Source organism: Geotrypetes seraphini, chromosome 2, assembly GCF_902459505.1.
Source record: "Geotrypetes seraphini chromosome 2, aGeoSer1.1, whole genome shotgun sequence".
Taxonomy (NCBI): Eukaryota; Metazoa; Chordata; class Amphibia; order Gymnophiona; family Dermophiidae; genus Geotrypetes; species Geotrypetes seraphini.
Genome location: NC_047085.1, coordinates 437,319,771 through 437,336,277, shown reverse-complemented (window position 1 = coordinate 437,336,277; position 16,507 = coordinate 437,319,771). Strand labels below are relative to the sequence as shown.

General features: G+C 43.8%; 1 protein-coding gene across 3 annotated transcripts in view; it reads left to right on the top strand.

The window, feature by feature from the left end:
• Window positions 1–16,507, top strand: part of PIP4K2A (phosphatidylinositol-5-phosphate 4-kinase type 2 alpha) — a 463,092-nt gene that overhangs the window by 430,305 nt on the left and 16,280 nt on the right. For all 3 annotated transcript variants that reach the window (XM_033931331.1, XM_033931333.1, XM_033931332.1), the window contains exons 8-9: window positions 5,828–6,071; window positions 15,370–15,473. In XM_033931331.1, coding sequence (XP_033787222.1) covers window positions 5,828–6,071; window positions 15,370–15,473 — 348 coding nt within the window. The remainder of the gene's footprint in view (window positions 1–5,827; window positions 6,072–15,369; window positions 15,474–16,507) is intronic.

Genomic DNA, 16,507 nt, shown 5'->3' with positions numbered 1-16,507 from the left:
CCCCCCACTCTACTTAATAGGGATCGTGCTGCCTCACGCTGCCATGTTGGAGGGGTGTGGGGGGTGTAAACCCCCCCCCCACACACATTATACTGAAAACTTAACTTTTTCCCTAAAAAACAGGGAAAAAGTTAAGTTTCCAGTATAATGAGGGGGATTACAACCCTCCATAATGCCAGCACGATCTCTATTAAGTAAAGTTGGGGGGTTCCCCACCAACACCCCCCGTCGGACCCCTTTAAAATACGGTTTCTCTTCGGCGCGATTAAGTCCTGCGCTCAGTTGTCTGTGCTCGGTTGTCGGCGCGTGCTTTTGACTATGAACCATTTTTAACCACTGCTGGAAAATAGCCATTTTTTAAAATTAATAATCTGCACTACAAATTCATGTAAACCGTTCTGAGCTCCCCTGGGAGAACGGTATAGAAAATTGAATAAATAAATAAGGGGTCCTTTTACTATGACACACTAACTGCTAAGGCACCTAGTATATTCTATAGCCACCGTAGCATTTAGCACGCCTTAGTAAATGTTGCTTTTAGCGTACAGCCGTTAACAAAAGTGAGCATGTGAGCCCTTCCTGCCACTGCTGTGAGTGAGAGTGAGCTGGGTTGGATTTTTCTCCCCCGAGGATGCAGCGTGCGAAACAGGGTACTCCTGTCGGGATTGGGATTAGGATTCAGCAGACACTGCGTTGTGGCTTGTTTATGCACTTCCTGTCTGCTGAGTTTGGGGAGAAGTTCTGCTTTTTTGCTTAATGTATGGAGAAACGATCAAAGTGTGTGGAACGGTGCTGAGTGAAGGGTCTTTTTTCTGACCAGCGTCTGTTGTGTACCTACTACAGTTGCCCTGTTAGATTGTGGAAGTAGGTTCCTAGCATGTTCTAGCTTTAACTAAGGCCTTTTTCTCCTGTTCTTTGTATATGCTACACTTGTTGAATTTTGGTGGTTTTCTCCTTGATATTTTAGCGCTTACTGCCACCCATTTTGTAGGCGGTAGGGGTCATGCGCTAATCAGTGCATGGCAATGCATTAACTGATTAGCGTACAAATGCCCCAGACATGCCCCCAACCTCCCAAAAAAGTTTTTAAAATATTTTTTTAACACATGGTTTGTGCACGCACATTTAGAACTTACCACAGGATGCCTCAGCGTGTCCTTCAGTAAGCCTTTTTTTTGTTTGTTTTTTAATTCTTTATTTATCATTTTAAATATTTTTAACAAAATCAAACATTTTGTACAGAAAGATTATCTGATCGTACACAAAATAAGAAGAAAAATAATTTCCATAATACTAAAAATCTCTAATCATACAATCTCAAGTCCTCAATGAAATGATCTAAGAATTTGAGTGAGCTTTAAGGAAATCAATGAATAAATTCTGTACAAGAAAAAAGTATCTAATGACTGGATTAAGGAGCTTATATTCTACTTAATCAAGTCCATTTGTTATTACTATTATGTGGTTCCTTCCTTTTCCAAACGTTTCAGCGTCAAGAAAGCTGTAAGTTGAGCCGGTTCAAAAAACACATTTATTATCTCGATACCTTATTATACATTTACATGGGAAACGTAAAAAGAAAATACCACCCAGCTGTGTAACTCCTGCTTTCATCAGAAGAAATTGACGTCTACGGTTCTGAGTTTCTCTGCTAACATCTGGAAACATTTGAATTTTCAAACCCAGAAATTCTTTATTCTTGTTCTTAAAAAACATCTTTAATATCCAATCCTTATCTGGCAACAACGCCACAGATAATAAGAGAGTTGCTGGTTTAGCCAAATCTTTATCTGATGCTTCCAGAATTGCTGTCAAATCTTGTTGAAGGTCTTGTGCTTCCTGTTTCTGATCCTCCGCTTGCTTATCCATTACTTTAATAGGCAAATAATATACCCGAGTGAGAGGGGGTATTGATTCCTCAGGAATATTTAATATCTCAGTAAAATACCTTTTTATCATCTCCCTTGGATTTATGGATGGAATTTTTGGAAAGTTCAGTAAGTGCAGGTTATTAGTCCGACAATTATTTTCCATAGTTTCCAATTTTCTTCTAATAATTTGATTATCTTTTATTATTGTAGATTGAACTTGTTTAATCATTATTACTTCTTTTTCAATTTCACCTACTTTTTCTTTAATTTTGGAAATTTCCTGTTTATTTTCCTCTATTACGGTATTTGTTTTTGAATTTTCATGTTCTTTTCTCCTTCTTTAATCTGTTTAGTTAGTGAGTCTCCCAGTTTTGAAACCAAATCCCATATTGATTCAAGAGTCACTTCAGCTGGTTTTTCATATTTAAAGGAAGGCTCACCTTGACTGCCTTCTATCTGCCGATCCGGGTTTTCTCCTCCCTCAGATCTCCTATCCGCTGGAACTATCTCTGGGCTTGAAAAAGCCATGGAGACTTCTCCTTGCTGGCTCCCAGATGTTACAGCCTCTCGGTCAGGGAGTGCTGCTGCGTCTGGCCCACTCCATTCGCGTGGGGAGCTCGCACTCAGCGGTGGGGGAGATGGATTCCTCTGGTCGGGGCTCAGAGTAGTATCCAGCCCTGGGACTTCCGGTTCGGCGTCACTCCACACCGCCGGATCCAACAGGCGACTCCCCGACGCTATGGGCTCCCTCTGAAGGCGCTGTAGAAAGTGTTCAATGGTAGCGAGAGGGGGTGTTCAGGGCGCCGCGAGACTGCAGCGGTGCTCTTTCCCCGTCTCTTCGGCATCGCAAAGAGGCAAAAAGAATCTGTTCACAAAAAAATGAACTGCGATAGTTCCCACAGCATCTCACCAGACACAGGTACAAATCGCCATCTTGGATCGGGTTCCTCCTCTCAGTAAGCCTTTTTAAGCTACGGTAAGCATGCTTTAGTGTTTACTGCGGCTTAGTAAAAGGAGCCCTTTATTAGGCAAATCAAGATGTCAACATAATCTTGACATCCATGAAGCAAAATCCATAATCGTAGTTTCTGCTGTCTCCATTCATTGTTATTTTCTTTTTGCAAGAATTACAAAATGTTGAAGATTACTTTCTGTAAGTCTTTTAGGTCAGTTTAGATGCTTGTATATAAAGTATATAACACTGCCAATGAAGCATTTATATTTTGCATCTTGTACAACTAGAATTAGAGAATGACGGTGGGGAAAAATTTGTCCCTGTCCCCGCAAGCTCATTCCCCGTCCCTCCAAACTGCCTGATCCCATCCGTACAATCCTCGAATAGTTATGATTTTATATTGAACTTATTTTATTAAACTATAAAAAGAAACAATATTCTGTACAGTTGTCATTTTATAAACACAAATAATACAGAGCAAGGATCAACAAAACTCCTGGCTTCCCTCCCCTTCACAAATACCCCCTCCACTATCAAGAAAACTGAATAAACTAAACTAAACCTTAAGCTTATACACCACATCTTCTCTATAAATATAGAGCTCGACACAGTTTAAGCCAAATTACTGCAGAATGCTACACAGAAAAATCATGCTAACAGAATACCACAATCACACATGACAGGAATAGTGGCAGGGGTAGACAATTCCGGTCCTCAAGAGCCATAGGCAGGTCAGGTTTTTAGGATATCCACAATGAATATATATGAGATGAATCTGCATGCACTGCCTCCTTGAGATGCAAATCTATCTCATGCATATGTATTGTGGATATCCTGAAAACCTAACCTGTCTGTGGCTCTCGAGGACAATAATTGCCTGCCCCTGAACTAAGGCAACTACCCCTGGTCAGAGAGAGCCATAAGTCAGCTGGAAGCTAAAGCAGCACAGCCTGGGCTTTGCAGTTCCCAGTTATGTCTAATGCCAGCTCTTACAGGATACATACTTCAAATCTGATATATTCTAATCGCAAAATAGAAAATAATTTTTTTCTACCTTTTGTTGTCTGGTCATTTTATTCTTCACATCACATTGGCCTCAGACTCTGGTTTCTGTTTCCATCTGTCTACTCTTAACTCACATGCCAGGGTCTCCTGACCATTTGACATGTCTTTCTCCATGCTCACCATTCATCTTCCATCTCTGTATCTGTTTTTTTCCCCCCCATGTTCAGTAAACATATCCCTTCTCTGTCTCTTATACTTCCTTTTCTAGTATTTCCCCTGTGCCCATCTCCCTGCCTTCATCATCTCACCATTCTATGATCCTCTCCTCCTGTATGTACAATATCACTCCTTTATATCCCTATGCGCTGCCTGTCCAGCATCTTCCTTCTGCTTTCTTATGTTTCCTTATGTGTAGTCATGTTCTCTCTGTGTCCATATACCATCCCCATGTCTATCATTACTCCTCTGTGTCCATATACCACCCCATGCAAGTGCAGCATTCCCCTTTTTGTCCCTGTTCCTATGCTCCCATCCATACTCACCATCTTCTCTCTTTTTGTATATCTCTCTGTGTCCAGCTTCTCTCCTCTCTTACTCCCTTACACCAATGTGTCTCTCACACTTTCTTTCCTCTCTCCCTCCACTATGTTCAATATTTCTTCCTTCATCCCCTTGGTTCAGCTTTTCTCTTTCCCTTTCTCTCTTCCTCCCTGCAAGTCCTGCACTCCGCCCCTTTCCCTCTAGCCCCCTTCCCATGGGTCTAAGACCTCTATCCCCTTTCTTTAGTGCCCAGGTGTGGGTCTGGCACCTCTCCCTTCCCTCCAGCTCCTCTTTACCCTCCACATGGGCCCAGCACCTGTTTCTCTTTCTCCCCAATCCCCAGATTGGATGCAGCAACTGTCTCCCTTCCCTTCAGTTCCAGCTGGTCTACGTCCAACAGCCCAAGCAACTCCCTCCCCCCTTTGTGAGTGCAGCAACAGTCTCCATCCCTCCCATGGGTCCAACAGCCCTCACCCTCATATCCTCACAATAGCTGGTGGCAAAAAAAAAAGTTATATCTGAAGGAGGGACTCTGCGGCAAGAAGGTTCCAGTCAGAGCAGCTCTGCATGCTGGAAGCATCTAACAGGCTGGTAGGCCCATCCCGGGAAGAGCGATGGGGCGACCCAGCCAGGAGAGTCACAGATTTGTTGTGTTTTTTTGCCACCGGCCATCGGGAGGGTGCGAGGATGGGGGAGGGGCTGTTGGACCTGCAAGAGGGAGGGGGGCTGCTGGACTTGTGAAGGGGGAAAGGGGGCTGCTGGACATGCGATCGCGCTGAGGAGAGCTGCGGCAGTTACTTTACAGCAGGGACAAGGCCATTCATCGCTCCATGGGGCGGTGAATGGCCTTGTACCCGTTCCCCTGTCATTCTCTAACTAGAACAACTACTTTATAAAAACTAAAACTTCCACAAAACAAACCCACCCATCAGTATTACTAGGGGGTTTACATGCAGGTAGTATTACATGCGCATTGCTAATTTTGGTATTTATTACTCGTACATGTGGAGAATTTTAGAAATTTGCATATCCTCATGAAATTGATTTAAAGAGCCATTCTCAAAGTAAAATGTGGTTGGTTGGTTTCATTTGGAGGTGGTATTGAATATCAGAGAAGCAAGCAATCCTAATTATTCCCCTCTCCACCCCACCTCACCAGTGCAAACTCTAGAATGAAGCAAATTGGGTGTAAATGCTGACAGGTAAATTTTCTGAGGTACACGTGTATTGCTATGTCAAACTGTGGAATAGACACATACTAAAGACTGAGAAGAACTTACCTTCTTTAAATTCTTTCTGTGGCACACCATATATGTATAAGTAGCATCTGCATGCCAAGGTGCCAACATGATTATACACAGGCAGATTGCTTGTAGCTCTTCTAAAATGGCCTCCTTTGGTATCTTATTTATCAGTGTTGTCCTCACCTTTGCTTCTTTCTCTTTTTCTCTCATAGTTTCTAGCTCAGTTAAAACTCATGGACTACAGCCTGCTGGTGGGAATCCATGACATTGACAGAGCGGAACAGGAAGATGTAGAGAGTGAGGAGAATGATGGAGAAGATGAAGGGGAGAGTGACGGGGCTCCCCCTGTTGGAACACCTCCAGACAGTCCAGGAAATACACTGAACAGCACAAGACCTTTGGCTCCGGGGGAATTTGACCCAGCCATTGATGTGTATGGAATAAAAAGCCATGACAGTAAGCAGCTTCTCATTGATTTTTGAAGTAAGGTATTTAAAGGTTGCAACAGAATCGGAATATTTTGTATCTGTTTATTGGGCTTTATTAACTGCCTTTATAAAGAGATTCAGCCAAGGCAGTATACAGAAGATATAATTTTGCTAATATAACCCTAAATACAAACAATGAGGTAAATGTCGAGATAGCAGATTGAATCCTTCAAATAGGATAGGGCTAACATGATTATAGTATCAGTAATGTTAGCATTTAACAGCACTGCTAAACAATCATATAATTACTATTCTGCTTCTGGGGTACACGGAGCTGTACTAAGAACTCCTTCTTGCACCCCAAAGGGGACATCACCATTTTGGATCACAGTCCCTACCAGACTGAGGTCACCCGCTCAGAGAAGCAATTTCATACTGAATCAGCAGTAACATGACTACAGCAGACTTAATATGAAAGAACAGTTGAAACACAAATTTCAGCAGACATGGGGAGGCCAAATATTTTGAACAGTGCCTGTGCTAGTTTTAGGTGCTTTGTGGGTTCTTAGAAATCCTGGCAATAGGATGTGGAAAGGTACCTAGGAGTTGAATTTTAGTATTGGTCTATTAATAGGGAAGGAGGAGTTAAGAAGAACGATAAGGGATTGTATCTCACAGTCCATGGGCTTCATGATTGTGTGGACATTTGGTGCTTCTGCTTCTGGTTCTGAGGATTGTCTCTTGCACCCTGTTTTGCTTCCTGCTCCTGCTTTTGTTTTTTATTTTTATTTTTAGTATGGACTTCCTGCATATTTATTTGGTCTTCATTTGAATTTATTCTTTGCTATTTGAGTTTTTGAAACTTTTTTGCGTTGATGATTGTTACTGTGATTTTTTGAACTGTTGCACCTTTTTTCACGTTGGTTTTGCATTTGTGCTGCTGCTTACATTATTATTATTTTTAGGATTATTCTTTTGGACTGTCTTTAAGTTTTCATGTTTGGAAACTTATCTGGTTTGCTTATATTTGGACTCAATGTTTTTTGGGGGGTTTTTCTTTTGGGATCCCTTTTTGCTTTCTATGTACTCTTTTAGGTCTTTGTCTTTGCCTTTCATGATCATGAAGCCTTTGTCTTTGTTGTGTGGTTTGTCTTATATGTTTATATGTTGATGATAATTGATTTTATATAAATCTATATTATATTGTGATATTTTGAGATGAATAAAAGTTTTGATAATTGTTTATATATTTTTTGTCTGTTATCAACGCTTGTTACACTTATACTGTTTATGTGATTGAATGTGAGGGGTTCTTAGCTTGTTCTATTAATAGGATTACCAGACGTCCAGGAAAACCGGCGGTTTGTCCATATTTTGGAAGTCCCCGACCTCCGGCCATGTGTGGAGGGCATCTGCTCATGCGCACACGTCAATGCGATGTCATCACGTTGTCTGTGCAGACGCAGTCTCAAGTTCAGGAGAGATTTGGGGGGGGAGCTGAAGAAGGAACGGGAAGGGGTTGGGGTGGAATTGGTTGGAACCAGGTGTCCTCTTTTTTCATAGAGGAAATATGGCAACCTTATCTGTTAAGAATCAAAGATGTTCTGTCCCTACTTGCATGCGTGCATAGGGTTACCGGACATCCAGATTTCCCCGGACATGTCATCCTTTTCGAGGATACGTCTGGAGGTCCGGACGGCTTTTCAAAACCCAGCACTTTGTCCGGGTTTTGAAAAGTTAATTCAAAATCGCATCGGGCAGAAGGGCATCCGCACATGTGCGGATGCCCTCCTGCCTGACGAGAGAAGGCAGCGGGGGGTGGGGCTGGGATGAGATTGGGAGCAGACCTGGGGGTTGGTCCGGGGGACTAGGTGGGCCTGGGGGTCGGGTCTAAGGGACTAGGGATCTAGGGGACTAGGTGGACCTGGGAGCGGGTCTAGAGGACTAAGTGGGCCTGGGGGCGGGTCTAGGTGGTCTAGGGGACTAGATGGGCCTGGGGGCAGGTCTAGGGGACTAGGTGGGCCTGGGGGCGGGTCTAAAGGACTAGGGGTCTAGGGGACTAGGTGGACCTGGGGGCGGGACTAGGTGGACCGGTGGCGGGACTAGGGGAATAGGTGGACCTGGGGCCGGGTCTAGGGGACTAGGTGGGCCTGGGGGTGAGTCTAGGGGACTAGGTGGGCCTGGAGGCGGGTCTAAAGGACTAGGGGTCTAGGGGACTAGGTGGACCTTGGGGCGGGTCTAGGGAACTAGGTGGACCTTGGGGCAGGTCTAGGGGACTAGGTGGGCCTGAGGGCGGGTCTAGGGGACTAGGTGAACCTGGGGGGGGCGGGTCTAGGGGACTAGGTGGATCTGGGGGTGGGTCTAGGGGACTAGGTATGCCTGGGGGCGGGTCTAGGGGACTAGGTAGGCCTGGGGGCGGGTCTAGGGGACTAAGTAGGCCTGGGGGCGGGTCTAAAGGACTAGGGGTCTAGGGGACTAGGTGGACCTGGGGCGGGTCTAGGGACTAGGTGGGCCTGGGGGCGGGTCTAAAGGACTAGGGGACTAGATGGACCTGGGGGCGGGTCTAGGGGGACTAGATGGGCCTGGGGGCGGGTCTAAAGGACTAGGGGACTAGATGGACCTGGGGGCGGGTCTAGGGGGACTAGATGGGCCTGGGGCAGGTCTAAAGGACTAGGGGTCTAGGGGACTAGGTGGACTTGGGGGCAGGTCTAGGGGACTAGGTGGACCTGGGGGTGGGTCTAGGGGATTAGGTGGGCCTGGGGCGGGTCTAGGGGACTAAGTGGGCCTGGGGGGCGGGTGTAGGGGACTAAGTGGGCCTGGGGGCGGGTGTAGGGGACTAAATGGGCCTGGGGGTGGGTCTACAGACTAGGTGGGCCTGGGGGTGGGTCTAGGGGTCCGGATTTTACTAAAGAAAAATCTGGTAACCCTATGCGTGCTTATTATTTACATGTTAAACTTGTATTGTGGAGTACTACTTTTGTAATTTTGTAGGTCTGCTGGCTCTGCTCTCACTGACATGAGCTTTTTCTGTTAGCTCACATTCAGGCCCGTTTGATCCCCCCTCCTTCCCCCCCCCCTTCCCATTGAAGAAGCCGAGGTCTCCATCTGATTCCTGTGAGCAGCCTAACTGGACTCTGGTTTATCTTCTTACGAGAGTTTGGCAGTGGCTGTGTAGGAGTAAACATATTAATGAAAAGGTTACAACTTGTTTACCCTTGAGGGGCAATGAGGATTTCCCAGTGGGTGTATAAAGCAGTGCTTTGCTAGGAAAGGTATATCTATGGTAAAACACTGTGTTAATGATAATGGTCAAATTAAGCTCTTTGCCCATCTTCGGGAACAATACCAATTTTCTTGGACTGATCATTTAGCATACTTGCAAGTTAAAATATTATATTTCCTCTTTCCAGAGAGACCTTGACAGTAAATATGATGGATCAAACAGAGGAGCTTTTCTTGTGAAAGAACTCCTAGCATTTTCTTTTTACTTCTGAGTAGAGAATGACACGGTGACAAAATCATCACCGTCCCCGTCTCCGCGGATAACCATGGGAAATAATCCCATGTCATTTTCTAGTGTCTATTTCAACCTCAGTCCTTCTTCACCAGCATTCTTCAAAGCAAAGCTTGTGGGTCAGTGGCTGTGCTTATGTGAGCCAAGGATAATGAAGCCATTGTGACATCATTGATGTGATTGGTTCTTAGGCACTGGTGGAATGAGGCATTATGACATCACAATATCTGCTCTGGATACCAGAGACTGTCATTCTGTAGTGTCTGTTTCAACCTCAGTCCTTCTACACCAGCATTATTCAAAGCAAAGCTTGCAGGTCAGTGGTTGTGGCCATTCATACTCTGATTCTTCCCTCTCTCCTTAAAGAATGACATGAAGATGGTTTCCCGCTGTTATCCGTGGGGACGGGAACGGTGATGAATTTTGTCACCGTGTCATTCTCTACTTCTGAGTTACCAAAGATGGGCGGCAGCTTGGTCTAGGAATTTGGGAGTAGTTGTTTCAGAGGATACACTGCATGCACCAATCTGCAGACCTTTGGTAAAATTAACTTTTATGACTTACAGAGAGCAGCAATGCAAGTTTATTTACACAGCATATGTTTCTGTCAGAAGGACTTATATGATGAGAATTGCCCAATCTGATAACTGGTTTAAAATGTGGGACCTCTTTAGTCACATGCTTTGGTCCTGTGAGTATCTCCAGCAATTTCAGAAGGTTGTGTCTACAAATTTGTACAAATTTGGGGTTTGCATTCTCCATTGGTGCCTTAGATTTTTTTAAAAATTTGATGATTATGATTCCACTCCCGCCTACAAACCTCCAAAAATAATACATACTCTTTCATTATACTGTATGTTTTTTACTGGAACGCAAAAAAAACAAAAAAGGAGACCCAATGATCCACAGTAAAAACAATCCAAAGAGATTTTACGCACCACTCGGCTTGTTTCAAGCCATTTTCAGGTTTTATGCTCAGACACGTACATTGTTTTGCTCATATTTTTATCTTTGTACCCTACATCATCCGGACCCCTGAAGAAGGCGGTTTCGCCGAAACACAGACCGTGTAGGGTCTGTCAGGACAATCATACGTGGATTACTAATTCAGACTTTTATTTGTATTTTTATTGTGAAGAGTGAATAAAAATCATCTTTCAGAACATCCACAGTCTGTTGTTTTTATCTTTTTACTGGAACACATCATTATTTTATTACAGTGGAGACAAGTTATACCACCTAATGTCATGCAGTGGCAGAACTTGCTATATGCCAGTGTAGTCTTGGAGTGTCACAAGGCTAGCCCCATCCTGTGCGATGGAGAACATTCAAGAAGATGTGGGAAACAGTTTGCTTCCCTCTTTGGCTGGTTGCACAGGCCAATCTCAGTGCTTCCATGCTCTTCCAACCGAGTGGGCTGACTTCTTCATTACAAATGGGGAATTATGCATTGCGCAATTGTGCACAATTCGCATAGGTGTAGCACAGATAACAGTAACTTGTTAAATGGGCAATGTTCACAAAGAGGGTTTCGAGAGAGAATGAGGAGTTACAGAATGAAACACTTGTAGGGGAGTAAGAGAAACTTGAACTGTATGCAGAAGTGGATAGGAACATAACAACATAAGAATAGCCTTATTGGTCCGTCTAGCCCAATATCCCATCTTTGCAAAGGCCAATCCAAGTCACAAGTACCTGGTAAAAACCCAAATAGTAGCAGCATTCCATGCTACCGACCCACGTCTGTCTCAACAGCAGACTGTGGACTTTTCCTCCAGGAGCTTGTCCATACTTTTTTAAAACCAGCTACATTAATCGCTCATACCCCATCCTCTGACAACACGTTCCAGAGTTTAACTATTCTCTGAGTGAAAAAATATTTCCTCCTGCTGAGGAAGGTCAGAAACCTTTTCCACCAATAACACTTCTCTGTTCTGGTCCAATCTATCATATTATCCCGGCTAGATTACTGTAACGCTATCTATCTCGGCATAACAAAGACCTGCCTTCAAAGACTCCAACTGATACAAAACATCGAAATTAATTTTTGGAAAAAGTAAATTTGACCATATGTCTCATTTGCTTTTAAACCTTCACTGGCTTCCGGTCCATCTCAGGATTCACTTTAAATGTGCATATATTACTTTTAAAATTGTATATGGTATCTTCATCCCTCTTGTCCCTTTATTATGCAACTAGTGTTTAAGCCCGTTACATTAACAGGTGCTAGTAAAGCCTCCTTCCCTCACATGTCCCCTATTTGCAGCCCCAGCTCCAGCTCCAAACCCATTTCCCAGCCCCCTTCTCCCATCTTTTCCCTTTCAGCCCCAGTCCCCTTTTCTCACCAGCAGCATTTCCCTCCCCCTCCATTTCCCTGTGCAGCAGCATTTCCCTCCCCCACCCTACTTCCCTGTGCAGCAGCACCTCTTCTGTGCTCCCCTGTCCCTCTTCCCTGCTCCCACAGTCCAGCAGCACCTCTTCTGTGCTTCCCCTGTCCCTAGACGACAAACTCACCGAGCACGTCCGCCGTCTGGTGCCGGGCCACAAAACAGGCGTCGTCCCCGTAGCACATGCCGTCTGCGGAAGAGGAGCAGAGCACGGGGAAGAGGGAGGGTGAGCCTGTTAGAGCCGGTTCCTGCGCATCTGCCGTGAGGTGAGCCAACCCACCGCCATCTTCCACTTTTAACGTCGTGTTCCGGACGCAGTAGCCGGGGAGCCAGGCCCCCTATTCCCACGCTCCGTTAATATTCAGATGCCATCTCTCTGTCTCGCAGCGTGCTTGTCGGCTCTGGCCAGACAAAGTTCATTTTTTAGTTCAAAGTCAACGCTGCGTCTCCTCTCTCGATCCCCGCCAGAGTCGGAAGTCTTCTCCGACTCTGGTGAGGTTCGATAGAGAAGCCGCGGCGGGGGCTTTGAACAAAAAAATGAACTTTGTGTGGCTGGAGCCGGCAAGCCCGCTGCGAGTCAGAGAGATGCGTGGTAAGCGCGCATGCGCACTCTGCCAGCCACGGAACTACAGATCAGGCAACACAGCATTAAGAGTGCGAATGCGCGCTTAGCGTTTTATTATTATAGATGCTTATAGATTCTCAACAATTCAAACTCTCCCTTCCTAGTCAAGAATTTCAGTCAATCCTTGGTTTTCAAATTTTCTCAACTATGAACAAATTTCCTCTTATTATAAGGGGTCCCGGTACTTTTCAATTTTTTTTGTAAATTTTTCAAAACTATTTTATTTGCCAAACACATTGGAAACCAGTCATATTAATATTTTCTGACTGTCACTTATTTTCAGTTACTGTTAACCGAGTCAAGCTCCTTTCTGGCTGACGACCCGGTATACAAAGCTAAGTTTTAGTTTAGTTTTAAATTACTCTGCAACTTCGAGTGTCCCCTAGTCTTTGTAAATCTTGATGCAGTAATAAATCGATCCGCTTGTACCCATTCTACACCATTCAGGATTTTGTAGACTTCAATCATATCTCCACTCAGCAGTCTCTTTTCCAAGCTAAAGAGCCCTAACCTCTTTAGTCTTTCCTCATACGAGAGGAGTTCCATCCCTTTTATCATCTTGGACGCTCTTCTTTGAACTTTTTTTAGTGCCAATAAACTAACTTGAACAGAGTCGTTATTTGGATGTAGGGAAATTTGACAAGATAAGCTGAATTTTCAGTAATTGAAGGGGAGAGAAATGGTTCACTAAGAGGCCTGTGAAGACCTGATTTTTAGCTGTCTAAATCAAGAAGGGATGAGAGTGCATAGGGTTTGGCAGCGTGTTCAGTAAAGAGGTTGATTTTGATGATGATGTAGAGGAAATGGCATGTTTTACATTTTTTGTACTGAGACACATGATCAAAGACGTCGGCAAGATTCAGAAAAAAAGACAGCCCATTTGCAAATTTGTGAAAAACAAAACTAAACTAATAACATATTGCAAAATAGCTGAATTTGTGACTAGCTAATTAATAAACCCAGTGTTAGGTGCCATCGACTCGTGTTTGAGTCCTAGCAACTGGATGAATTCCAGATCTAAAAAGAAATTGGTTTTGTGCCAGTCCAGATAGATACAAAAATAAACCCTCCTCAAAACCTTTTCCAGAAGTGTTTTGGAAGGAGAGAGAGGAGTCAAAGCTGAGGAGGGATCATAAGGATGACAGCATTATCCACTGAAACCGAGAGGGGAGAAATGGATCTGGATTTTTAAGCCCTTAGAGGAAAGGATCTGTTGTATTTGAATGCTAATAACTCTGTGAGCTGTTTTGACCTCTAATTGAAAAGGCAGATTAAAACTCCGAAACATTATTGATTATTTTTATTGAGGCTAATACAAGCAAATAAGCAGACTCGCTCTGAAACCAACCTTCCACCAGCCTGGACAATGAGCAACAAGAATTACAGCTGGCTTTTTTTTAACACTCTTCTCTTCTTTTAATATATCCCTCCCCACCTCCCCACCCCCAATATCTTATTTTAACTTTCTGCTAACTGCTATAGTTTTGGGAGGAAAGGGTGGAATTTTCCTTTCCTTTTCCTCTTTTCCTTTTCTCTGGTTTCTTTTTCTTTTGGTCAGTGACATATAGGCGTTAGTTCTAGCGCTACGCGGCTAGAACTAACGCCAGCGCAATGCTGGCGTTAAGGTCTAGCGCGCACGGCAATTCAGCGCGCGTTAATGCCCTAATGCAGCATAGTAAAAGGAGCCCTTACTCGATGTTGCATATCTTCAGTTTATTAAAACGTGCCATATTGCTTAGCTTTGGTAGGTCTCAGTGGTTTACAATACAATTTTTTAAAAAACACACATACAACAGGAAATCTACTCTAATAAGAACTCCATAAATGAACAGGAATGATCTCACCACCCATAATAAAAAACAAAGTAACATAACATTGAATCCAAATATCCAACATTACCTGCTCCCATTCTCCCCCTAATATCCAAATGCCTGTGTAAATAAGCTCTTTAATAGAGAATGACACAGGGCCAAATTTTTTCCCCATCCGCGCAGGAACTCAATTTCCCTGTTCCATCCCCACGAGTTATGTCGCTGTCCCTGTCCCATTCCTGTAAGCTCTGCCTTAACTGCACTAGCCTCGAACACTTATGATTTTAAAGTGTTTGAGGCTTGTGCAGATGAGGACAGAGCTTAGGCATTGGTGGAATGAGGTATTATGACATCACAATCTGAGCTCTAGAATGTTGCTACTTATGATTTTAAAGGGTTTGAGGCTTGTGCAGATGAGGATGAAGCTTGCAGGAATGGGGCAGGAGCAGGAATAAAACTAGTTGGGACAGGACGGGGAAATGAGTTCCCGTGGGGACGGGGAAAATTTTGTCCCCGTGTCATTCTCTATTCTTTAACTTAATAAGAGTTGGTTCAGACCAATAGGAAAGTCCAAGTTTATTCCATTAGCTCAGAACTCTGAAAAAAAAGCACTTGTATAAGTGTATGAGAGTAGATATTCTGCCATCCAGAATTCTCTGAGTCCTCATCTGAAAGAAGGGACAAAGATCAAAGTTAAGAATAAGTGATTAATTCAACATGTAGCCCAGTTCTTAATTTGACAAAAAAAATCTCATAAGAACCAAATACTTACATACACTAATATGTTGCAGACCCAGCAACTGAAGTTGTGAGTATTAATACGACTGATCATATTTAGCTAAATTGCCATTAAAGCAGAGGGCCTAGAGCAGGGCTTATTACTTACCTCAGGTTCTTTCTGTTTGTCGCTGCTCCTAGCTCTTAATAAGAAGTTAGCAGATTTACTTAAAGGTTAAAATGCTTTGCTAACCCCTTTTCTCTGTTTACAGATGCCCCCAGGAAGGAGGTCTACTTCATGGCAATTATTGACATCCTAACCCACTATGATGCAAAGAAGAAAGCCGCGCACGCAGCAAAAACTGTTAAACATGGTGTAAGTGTCCAAGCCGTCAAGCAAACGATCTGTGATTAGTTTCCCCCCCCCCCCCCCAATCTAATCACATTATGTTAGGGCCCTCAGGCTGCACAAATATGTAACATTTTGGCCCTAATTCTAAGAATAGACGCCTAAAGTTAGGTGCCTATATTGGCCCACCTAGCTGATCTAGATGTCTAACTTAATTTTCTTAGTTGGCTTAATCAGCACTGATAATTGAAAGCACCATAAAAAAAACTTAAAAAAAAAAATTAATTAGCTGGTAGGCACCTACCACTTCAAGGTAGGTGTTTACACCAAGGTACCTGCCAGCAAGTAGGCATGGTTAGGGGCAGTTTTTGACTTACTGGTAGATGCCTACCTTAGACACACTCATTTAAGCCAAGAAAACCCTGGCCTAAATGACAGTCCGCCTAAGGATTCAATGCCTACCGGTGCCTAAGACTGCTTAGGTACCTATAGGCACAGTTCTATAAATGGCGCCTAGCAAATGATTGACAGTCGCACCTAACGGCATCTATGAGTTCAGTGCCATTTGTAGAATCAGGGCCGTTGTGCTTGAGTTTACATGTTGCCAAACAGTGATATACCAAACAGTGGAGCTATTTTTCTAGGAGTGAACAACCTTATTGGTCTGGGGACCACAAAGGCCCTGTTGAGGGGTAAAAGCCTGGGGGAGGCGGTCAAGGGGTAAGCAAAGGATGCTATATTTAATGGGGTTCAATACTTTTACCTTCTTTGGTTAATACTTTTCTCCCTTCTTAATGTGAGGTTTTAGATGCAGTGGCTGTCTGCTACCTATATAGATTTTTATTTCTGCCTTGGTGATATACACTGTGTAGAATAGAAACATAGAAAATGATGGCAGAAAAGGGCCACGGCCCATCAAGTCTGCCCACACTAATGACCCACCCCCTAACTTCCTCCATGAAGAGATCCCACATGTCAATCCCATCTTTTCTTAAAATCTGGCACGCTGCTGGCCTCAATTACCTGTAGTGGAAGATTATTCCAGCGATCAACCACCCTTT